This window comes from Stegastes partitus, unplaced genomic scaffold (assembly GCF_000690725.1).
Source record: "Stegastes partitus isolate 25-593 unplaced genomic scaffold, Stegastes_partitus-1.0.2 Scaffold112, whole genome shotgun sequence".
Lineage (NCBI taxonomy): Eukaryota > Metazoa > Chordata > Actinopteri > Pomacentridae > Stegastes > Stegastes partitus.
The window spans coordinates 725227-736535 of record NW_007577843.1 but is presented as its reverse complement, the minus strand read 5'-3'; the positions used below and the strand labels follow the sequence as shown (position 1 = coordinate 736535).

The window sequence follows — 11309 nt, the reverse complement described above, 5'->3', positions numbered from 1 at the left end:
AAGCCTTAGCATCATGTGCTGTAGTCTTGTGGGCGCTGCATGAATGGACTTTTTTATTATTGTCACAAGAGGTTGGTGGCCGGTCTCGATAGTGATCGGTTTGCCATAGATGTAATCATGAAACTTTGAGTAAGCAAAAACAACTGCTAACAGTTCTTTTTCTATCTGAGCATACCGAGTCTCTGAGTCATTGAGGGTGCGCAAGGCGTAAGCCACAGGCTTGCCCTCCTGCAGGCATGCTGCCCCAAGTCCGTATTGCAAAACGTCGCGAGTAAGGGTGACTGGTTTGTGAATATAGTAATAACACAGTGCTGGTGGGTTTGAAATGTGATGCTTTAAAGTGTCAAAAGTACGTTGCTGCTGTTCATGCCAGGACCACTCGGTGTCCTTGTGTGTGAGTTGTCATAGCGGTGCTGTGATTTCACTGTAGTTGGGAATAAATTTCCCAAGGTAGTTTACCAAAATGAGAAATCTTTGTAAGGCTGGAATGTCAGTAGGCACAGGCATATCGCTGATTGCTTTGGTTTTAGACAGGTCTGCTTTTAAACCTTGGGCAGTGAAAACATGACCAACATAACAGACCTGGTCCAGCCTGAATTTGCATTTGAGGGAGTTGAGTCTAAACTTTACCTCTCTGGCTCTGTTGAGTACTTTTCTCAGGTTAGCATCATGTTCCTCAATGTCTTTGCCTCCAATAAGTATATCATCCACAATGATTGCACAGGGGTAACCAGCGAAGATCTGCTCCATGGAGCGCTGGAACACTTCGCTAGCAGAGCTGGTTCCAAATGGCATCCGTAGGAATCTGTAGCGACCAAAACAAGTGCTAAAAGTGGTTAGCATTGAGGATTTGTGGTCGAGGGAGATTTGCCAGAAGGAGTTCTTTGCGTCTAGGACTGAGAAAACTGTAGCATTAGACATCTGCGAAATGACTTCTTCAACTGTACGCATAGGGTGATGCAGTCGCTTCAGTGCGGTGTTTAAGTCTTTTGGATTGATGCAGATTCCTATTTCCTTTTTTCCTTTTTGTTGGTAGCAACCATAGTGGATACCCAGTCAGTGGGTTCAAAGACTGGTGCAATGACACTTAATTCTTGCATTCTGTCCAGTTCAGCTTTGACTTGTTCTTTCATTGCAACAGGAATGCGGTGTGCAGGGTGAACTACAGGTCTCACCTCTGGGTCAAGTGTCATTGAATGTGTGACTGGTAGCTTTCCAAGTTCATCTGCAAAAAGGTCACTATATTCACTTTTGATTTGCTGAGAGAAATCTTGAACAGTGGAGCTACTCACTTGGTGGACTTCTTTGCTGAGAGATATAAGTCCCATCTGTAATAAAGCACTGAGTCCAACCAATGGCGACACATTCTCGTTAATGATGAAGAATGGGAGAGAATGACGTTCAGCCCCTTGATGGCAGCATAACTCAACAAATCCTAGAGTCTGTATCTTGCTACCACCATAAGCAACAAGATTGATTGGTTTACTGTATGGTTTTATTTGTTCATTTATCTTCACTCGGTCAAATGTCTGTGCTGAGACGACATTGCACTTTGCACCAGTGTCTACTTTCATTTCAACTGTGCTGCCATTAATCTGTAGGATAGTGAAAGCCTCTTCTTTTCCCTGTGTTTGTACACAAGCGGAATCCACTGTTATGTCCAGTGTAATTCCATTCACATTGTAGGTTTCACTGTCACTGTCCTCTTTTTCCATGTCCACTTGGTGGACTGACTTTTTTCCCCTATGCCTGTCAAACTGCGGTCTGGACTTGCAGCACTTTCTGAAGTGGTTCATTTTCTTGCATGCATTGCACTGTTTGCCATAAGCTGGGCATTTGTCTCTCTTTGCTATGTGATTACCGCCACAGTTATTACAGCCACTAATGAACTGAGGTGAGTTTATATTTGTGTTGAACTTAGCCTTGTCATAGTATCTTGACTCCTTTCACTTGACATGTCTGGTTTGAACAGCATCCACATTTGTTACAGGGCTGTGTGGGGACATTAGTGTTTTGTTATGCTCTTCAGTCATTTCATGAATCTGACACACTGAAATGGCCTTGGCTAAAGTCAGATCACTGTCATGCAACAGGACTTTTCTGAGATGGTCATTATTTATGCCACAGACTAGCCTGTCTCTGATAAGCTCTTCAGACAGCTCACCAAAGTTGCAGCTCTTAGCTTTGATTCTCAAATCACTTACATAGGATTCAATAGTCTCACCTGCCTTTTGGTTATGTGTGTTGAATTTGAGTCTTTCCATCGTTATGTTTGTTTGAGGGTTACACATTTCTCTAAACTTTCTTTTGAGGCATTCCGGGCCCTCCTTCGACTCGATGGGAACAAGAACACGTCCACCTTCTCCTGGTTCACGCACCTCTACAGTGTAAACAAAAGATCTTTCGCACTCGATGGCTTCGGGTCCGGCCAGGTTCAGCAGAATGTAGGCTTGAGTCCGCGCTGGCTTGTCCGGGTGTGCTGCAGAAATAAAAATGTTATACTCCTGCTCAAATATGCACCGGTTCTCTGCTATGTTGCCATCGAACACAAGTGGATCGGATCATCTGAAGCCATCTGTCATGTTGAGAAGAAATCAGCGTGGTCCCACTCATAAAATGCTCACTCGTAGCAGTCATGTAAAATATAAGTCCTAGACTTCTGACTAGGGTTGTCAAAAATATCGATACCTCGATACTAAATTGATACTAAAGCTGGTATCGAGCAACGATATTCAGTTCCCGTGGTATCGATACTTTTTCGTCTCTCGCAGCCTCCTTCAGTTGACGCCAACGCGCGTTCCCTCCAGAGCCCAGGGTGGCGCTGTGTACGGCAGCCTGATGGGAATCAGTAGAAGAAGAAGCCGCAGCTTGGAAGGAAACAGAAATATTCAGATATCAGAATTGCTATCTGGATACCACGACCACCGAGTCGGGAGAGGGGACACACTGACCGGCCTGTATCAAGCAGAGCTTCAAGGCGAAGCCACCAAGTCAAGTAACACGACATCTGGAAGACAGACAGCCCAACCTCTACGACGACATGAAACAGGTTTGTAAATAATTTAAATAGTGTACTACTAAACATACGTCCGATTGCACCAACAAATTTGTGCTTATGTAGTTCAAAAAAATCTCTGCGAGCATTAAGCTAAAGCTAACGGCTCGCTGCTGTAGCTGTGTAAATATATTGACGTCCATAGCGACTCTTTTAGCATATTTTCCTCCATCATACACGTAAAACGTGTTATTACCACCGTAAGGCTTTTAGCAAGCACACGGAGAAATGTAAAATTGCACTACATGGACTGATAAATAATTTCATCCCACATTAAATGTAAAAGTTGACTTCCAACACAAACACACTGAACATTTTCATGAGTTCATGTTAACCCCAGGATAGAAAGGTGAATAAGCTGAAGTTGTTGGTGCAATCAGGGGTTTTGTTCAATGTGACATCATGATCTGTAATTTTTGACACATTTTTTTCTTCAAGTGCCAAACTGATGCTGAAGAAGACCAACCACCCACAAGCAGAATCATTCAGCCTACATGACCTGCTAAAACACTCAAACAATGCATCTGGTTTGTCCAAAAATTGTTATGTCCACATCAAATAAACAATAAATAAATAAATTTATTCCATCAGCAACGATGACCATGTCTGGCGTGCACTGTAAAAAAATACAAAAATAAATAAATGTACTCTGCTGATACTTTTACATTTTAAAAGTTAGTGTGAAACTGTGTGAAACGATTCTGTTTACAGTATTTAGTGCACACTTTAAGACTGTTTATAATTCTTTGTTTGCACTGTTACAGAAGCTTTTTGACAAAAGGAGTATTATTTGTTATATTCTATCTCAAGTATGTTCAATAAAAAGGTGTTTTGTTTGTTTTTTTCCTCTGTGGTATCAAAATCGGTATCAAGTTTTTTTCCCAGTATCAAAATCGAGTTTAAAATTTTAGTATTGTGACAACCCTACTTCTGACACCATGTTGCGTGTTGTGGTAATAACGACGACTGGGTCACATCTGAATTTATGTTTTTAATATAACAAAGGGCAGGAGGCATGCCACGGGCAGGTACATACATCAGTGTAACAACACACACTGCGCATGTGCAAAAACCTACGGTGTCTCTGAGGGGTCAATCCTGAATATGCACTGTACTCACAGTCAATATTCTACACATACGTTTCATTAATGAGCTGCTGAAGTTCTTCAGTGGACTTCGACATGAAGTTTGCTTGCTTCAGTTGACATTAGCCGCATTAGCTGGTTAGCTAGCTACACAGTCCAACAGGAGCATGTTGTGGTGGCGGGCAGGGAGGGGGTCTGATGGTCTGCGCTGAGACACATGGCGGGGAGAAAGGGCAGACTGCAGCAATAAGTTTTCATAGAAAGCTAAACATGTGAAAGTATAAGAACATGAGGTTGTTTTAATCTGGTGCAAGATTTGAGCTCCTGAAGTTGTTCAGTGGACTTCGACATGAAATTTGCTGGCTTCAGTTGACGTTAGCTGGTTAGCTAGCTTCACAGTTCAGTGCAACAGGAGCATGCTGTGGTGGCGGGCGGGGAGGGGGTCTGACGGTTGATGGTCACTCCAAGGACATTCATGTTACATTAAGGTAAAGTTTGATCGAGAAGTGTTATTTTGTACATTTATATACACACTATACTGTCTGGGTGACGTAACAGGATAAATGCAACTACCTCTATTTCGTTGTTTAATTGTATGCTGTTTATATCTGGGGTTTTTTTTTTATGGACATTTTTATTTTTGCACAACTTATTTTTGATTCACTTTCAACGGTTGTTTCCTGATGATTTTGTTCACTGTTTCAGTTGTTGCTAACACTTCAGTGATGCTTCTCGGAGTTATCCTCTCACCTGAAGAAATAAGGCTTGTCACCCTAGAGGATATTCCACCATCAGTTGATGAACTGTGTGTAAAACTGTGCAACACTTTGGGTCTCAGAGGAAACTTTATTTTACAGTTTGAAGATCCAGACTTTGGGAATCAGCTCTGCAATTTGACAGACATTAAGGAGCTACCAAATGAACGAGCCACACTCAAAGTTTTGTTCACATCTTATGAAGGGATTTCTGACTCAACACTAGATACTGTAAGCTTTGGATCTCCAAGCAGTTGTGATTCAACAGAATGGCCTGACCCCTTTGTTATTCCAGCTTTCTCCCATGATGTTGTGTTTCAGCTGAGGGCCGCAAATGATGCCTATGCCCAGGATGGAACTGTGATGATGATCATCTCAAACGGTGTGAAGAGTGAAATACTGGACAGACTTGTTGATATCATATCCAAAATCACAGCCTATCCCAACAAAGACCACTATGAAAGTGTGGCCAAAGCTCTTGTTTCAATGCACCTGTGTCTCAGAGAGCCAGGGTCAGGTAAAGGATGGTATTGCTGGGTATTTAGTTTAAGATTTAAGATGGGCAATTATCGTCAGAAAATGATGGCAGCTGGATGCCCAAAAGTTCTTGTAAATAAAGGAAAAAGAGTAGAGGAAAAGTGCAAGCCAGTCAAGAAGTCAAAAAAAGGAGAGATCCACTATGTGCCAGAGCCGCCTGAGGGACAGACTACTGTTAAATCAGAGAAGGATCGTGAGACCATGGTTCTGGAAGTGCAGAAGAGGGACCCGGATTTACAGCTTCTGGACAAACTGATGCTTGCAACATTCTCACAGCGGAGAAAGGAGATCATTGGTGATTTCTGCTGTCATGGACAGATGGGCTGCATTGTTTTGTGAGAGATGGGTAATCCTTTGCCTATTGAGTACAAATTGAGTAGTCAGCAGTAAAATATTGCACTTTTCCATCCACTACATATATCTGACTTACTTTACAAGCAAACTTGCAATCAGTCAGTATAACTTGTACATTGAAATTGAAACTTCGGCCAAAAAAAATACAAAGAGGAAAGATTTAACCACAATGTGAACACTTCCTCTTTAAGGTCCTTATGTTTGCTGAAAATGCTGTACTTGAACTTGCTGTGGAGTATCTTCAATATGGTATTAGCTCTTTTACTGAACTATAGGATTTGAATACTTGTTCCACAGCACACAAAGTATGTACTCTGTCTTGCTGGTGTATATCTGATTTCTTTGTTTCAATTGCTACAGCTGCTATATGCTGCTCTTATTTTCTCTCACTCCTGTCTTTTGTCTATTTTCTTATGTCTGTTTCAGCTATGTGCAGAGTTCAGCAGAATTGTCACCAAAGACCTGCTGGAGTCATTCCTAGAAGGACTAGATCTCATGGTTCCAAGTCTGTTCGAAGCGTACAAAGCTGCATCTGGAAGAATGTTGACCCTGAGTGGTGACCTCTGCACTGTCTTCAAAAGGAGGCAAGTATTGTATAGAGAAACTATTCTCAATGATGTGAACTAAAATTAGGATTTGAGCTTGGGTGTCATATTTACATAGTGTTGTCTTTTTGTTTCCTGAAGGACACAAATCAAAACAGAAGAATGGCTGCCCTACTCGATCTTCCAAAATTGCTTTCAGAGGATTCCTCCGACATAATCAGGATGTGTGATGTAAGTGAGAATGTTAGCTGTTTTTATACACTTTGTACTTGCTTACTTTGAGGTTTTGCCATAGCCAGTGTAATGCTAATTGTTTTAGAGCTTGTGTGTCATGTATTACTATGGGCTAAGTTAGTAATGGCAATAATGACTGCAAAAGCGCTGACCTTACTGTTTGCCCTGTGTTTATTAGGGTCCAAGCACTAACAGTGCAAGGACCCTATTGAAACCGTTAGGTTTATTATTATAATTTGATGCAATTTAGAAACTCTAAGTAGAGGGTCTAAACACTTGCGACAACTCACCAAAATCACCACACACACCAGGACTGGCGAAAAATGTGATATTTTAAGGGACTTGGATATGTCACTGCCAAAATGGCTCCACAGCGCCACCTTGAAAATTTCAACGGAGTCCCATCGGAAGCACGTTTGGTCTAGAGCTCCGAAATTTGGTAGGCATATAGAGCAGGTCAGGACGAACAAAAAAGTCATCCAGCGCCAAGCTCTAAAATGCAACATGGCTCAACTGTGCCCCCTACAATATTTCAACAGAGTCCCATCGCGGCCACATTTCACCTACAACTACGAAATTCGGCACACATATGTAACAACTCGTGACACACAAAAAGTTTATTAGCATGTTTCTGTAAACCAAACAGAAAATCTGCCACATTGGAAAAACGGTGAGCAGGTTGGGCCATTTTTGGCCATTTTCAAAATCTATCTCCTCCTAGGGGGTACGTCATACACACCTGAAATTTGGCCAGCACAAACTGCAGGACGTGGTGATTAAAATTTACTCAAACGCTCCGCAGATGAGGCCCGGTTTGGGCATGGCGGCCCATGCAATTTCGATCAATGGCCATTTTGTCCATTTTCGCTGTGGCATTTATCACAGTCCTGTCGGAAGGCCGTTTCACCTACAGCTACAAGATACGGTTGGCATGTGTAGCAGGTCAAGACGCACAAAAAAGTCATATGTGCCAAGCCCTAAACCCAACAGGAAGTCCACCATTTTAGAAAAAAAAAACCCCAGTGACAATTTTGGCGATTTTGCCTGACTTTTGGCCATTTTTGGCCATTTTCAATATCCATCTCCTCCTGCTGGGAAGGTCATACACACCTGAAAGTTGGCCAGCACAAACTACAGGAGGTGGTGATTAAACGTTAGTAAAACGGTCTGCAAAAGTCTGAGGAATCCCTGGAATTTGGCCACAACGCCATAAAACGCCAGAATACGAGATGTGCAGTGTCTCTGTGTGCCCTGAGGGGGGTAAGTTCAGTGTGGGTTGCAGTGCAGACCAGTGTGCAGTGCCCTAAGGGGGTGTAGCTTCACGTAGGGTGAATGTGACAGCCCATACGCTCACTTGGCTCATGTGGGCGCCATTATAGGGGATGATAGGTCTCAGCCAGGGTCCCAAATACCAGTGTTTGTTGTATGCCAATATTTATAATAAAGCATTGTACTTTTATCTGATTGTTTGGTTTCCCTCTATTTTTAGAATATTCTATGTACAGGCTCTCTACACTCTTTCAACAAAGAAAAAGGTTTATTACAATACTGTAATAACGTTATCGATCTGTTATGATTGATCAGATGTGACCTACAGGAAACTAGTCACAGACAACAGGTAACTCATTTGTGACACTGACAAACCTGATGTAGCATCAGCGTTCACTAGTCAGGAAGCGTAACCTGAGATTTACAGAACAACTTTCAATCACAATGTTAGATCCTGTTTTACCATCAGAGGCTCCAGTCTGATGTTAACTTACAGTCACTTCAGCTACAATAATGCAGGTCATTGCTTTTATGTGTAACATCGTCCAGATGTGGACAGAAAACAGCCAGTTACTGAGGCCACTTTAACACTCACCTGTAGAGTTAAGCTCCACATTTGGAGGCTAACGTTGTTAGCAGAAGCCAGTGAATGTGGGCGGGCAGTGAGTCCTCAGAATGGAGATCTGTGAGAACGTAAATGACAAAACTGTGTATGTTGATAGATGCAAACGCAGCAGTAATAGTTTTGAGCGCAGAATAGATTTTCGTTTGCTCAGATTAAGTATCTATTTGCTGAAGGTTGTTTTCTGCGCTCAAAATTTCCCTTTACGTGCTCAGGATTGAGGCACAAATATAATTCCATAACCTTAGACCAGGTTAGCCTCACAGCGTTAGTTATCATGGTAAGCTAGCTGGTTAAACTCTGACTTTAGGCTCAACATACCTCGATAACCCACTAATCTCCCTTTGTAATGCAGCCCTCAGCTTTACAAGCTGGAAAACAAATACCTTTTCTAGCCCAAGGTCGGGGGCTTGTCTCCTCTGTTGCTTAACAGAAAAGACAAGCCCATGAGTGAGTTGAGAAGTCCGGATTAGCTCAGTCATGTCTGTAACAGCAGCACAGCAGAGAAGACTGAATACTGCAGAGGTTGTTAGACAGCGGAGAGTACAACTAGATAGCTGAAGAAAATTACTTTAGAAGAGAGATTGTAAGTTTTATACATATGGATACAACTAAGATGAAATTACATAAGTATTTGAGCTTCCCCTTTTGTTTGTTTAATGGAAGTTTTGGTTTTCTCACAAAGTCATTTTTGTTGAACTCATCTAATCATACAAGGTTGCATCTTCTTACAATAACAGATGTAGCAGATGCTGCTTTGCCTATAATATGATAAGTAAACCCTAGGAGCATTTAATTACAGCTCTCTTTTAGATGGAACATAACAAAAGGAATATTTGTCTGTTACTTAGTTGGGTCTAAACTCACAAAGAGCAAAAACCTTCTTACAGTGCCCTGAGGTCCAATTTTCCATTGAGAACAACGGACACTAAGCAAACAAAAGCACAAACCACAGCAATAAAAAGATTTGAATGTGTGTTATGGATCAATACTCTGTACTAACATGTGAATGATTTCATGTGAACAAACAATGTGCAGCTCGCACAGGTGATTAGAGCTCATTAGGGAAGTCAGATCCAATAATTTCATTAAGACTTCAGGAAGTCAACAAACCAACACTGCAGCTGGAAAATCTCCTAACTCAACGTGTTGACACGATAAATAACCAGACCAATAAATTCAGAGGGCAGTCTGACAGGGTGTCGATACCTGAGGTGCTACAAAAGGAGGCAGTGTGGACTGGACACCCAGTCTGCAGATCTGATCTGGTTTCTGAGCAGGATCGGTCCAGGTGAGTCTCCTTTTACATTGACTGTTGACAGGACTTTTTCATTTTGACATTCTTCTGCTTCATCATGGTAATCTTTAGTCTTTTTTCCTGAAGGCCTGCAGAAACAACAATGTAAATGCTGGCCTATTAAAGATTTACAAGGTTTATTTTAATTGTTTTCTTTATTTCAATGCTGTATTGCAGTGCATGCACACCCCAAAGAATGCCCACACACTATAGATGCTCTTGAAAGTGTGATATACTGAGTACAATGAAAAGATTTGTGTCATCAGTCAGTTTTCTGCATGTGACCACCAAGTTTTGGCATAGGCACCTGTAACTATCTCAGGCCAAGTATGAATCCCAGGTTAAACAACAGGGTGCACATTGAGAATATTCACCTTTGGAGTAAGACTGACAGTGAGGATTAGATTAGATTGATGTCTGAGCTGAATTGTGTGGGTCTTCTTGGCCACATGCTTAGGGTTAAGTCCTTTCTTCGCAACTGAACGTAATAATTCACCTGTTTTGGGAGCATCTATTCAGTGTGCAACCATTCTTTGTTTTAGTATTAAACTGCAGGTAGAATTAATCTCAATGGCTCATCTGACTTTGTTCATGAGGTAACACTGCAATTTACAAGCAGTATGGCCATTAACATCCTTATTTAGACTTAATGCTGAATTTTTCATAGTCACTTAACTGTAGATACAGAAAAAAAGCAACAAGATCAGGGAACATGCAAGTAACAGCATGTTAGGGGGTTTAGTTAAAGAAAAAGTTACATTACACATGCAGTATTTTTCTTTTTTTGTTGCAGAAACTGGGTATCCACGAGGTATAGTACAGTATATCAAAGACACATTTCATAAAAATGGTCTGATGAATCTTTGTCTAATGTGTATTAAAGATCAAACACCACTATCATGCCTTTGCACACTGTAAAAAAAAATAAAAATAAAAATAAAAATAAAAGAACATTTTGAAAAAAAATCTGTAAAATTTTGTTAGGCCTTTTTGACGTAATATCTTTAGTTCAGAATTTCAGTTTATCCAGTTTTAAGAGTATAATTTATTCCAAGTCATGTTAACATATAATTTTATATTATCACAAGTCTGAATTTTGACTTTTGTTAACTTGCTGATAGATAAAGTCACTAAGCTCTGTATGCTGTATTCACTTTAAATTCCAAGTTCACAAAAGAAAGCAATCTAAATGCAATGCATGTTAAAAAATATGTTTTATATTAAAGCAACGATTTTTCAAAGGACTGAATTTAGTGAGCTCAATTTAAAAGTGAATTTAGATTTAAAATGAATTCCAATGAATTAAACTAATAACTTTAAACAATATATTTACACAATTACATACAATTATTGTCATGTATGTTCTGATGATGGACAAAATTAAAACTTAGTAATGTTTTCCTCTTTTTTTTTTTAGCTTTTGTAAATCTTCCCTTTTTGTTATGAAGTTTTGAAAAGTAAACACTGAATCGTTGATGCACAGATGCTGTGGCCTTCACAATCACCAGATCTCAACCCAAATGAATATTTATGTGAGATTTTGGATCTACAAGTTA

General features: G+C 40.7%; 1 protein-coding gene across 1 annotated transcript in view; it reads left to right on the top strand.

Annotated features, from left to right (window-relative positions):
- Positions 1-564: 564 nt before the first annotated feature.
- The window catches only part of cdhr5b (cadherin-related family member 5b), a 31059-nt gene continuing 20314 nt past the window's right edge, over positions 565-11309 (top strand). Inside the window, exons 1-4 of the mRNA XM_008278008.1 lie at positions 565-660; positions 5217-5412; positions 5515-5645; positions 6213-6304. Of these exons, the coding sequence (XP_008276230.1) occupies positions 565-660; positions 5217-5412; positions 5515-5645; positions 6213-6304 (515 nt within the window). The remainder of the gene's footprint in view (positions 661-5216; positions 5413-5514; positions 5646-6212; positions 6305-11309) is intronic.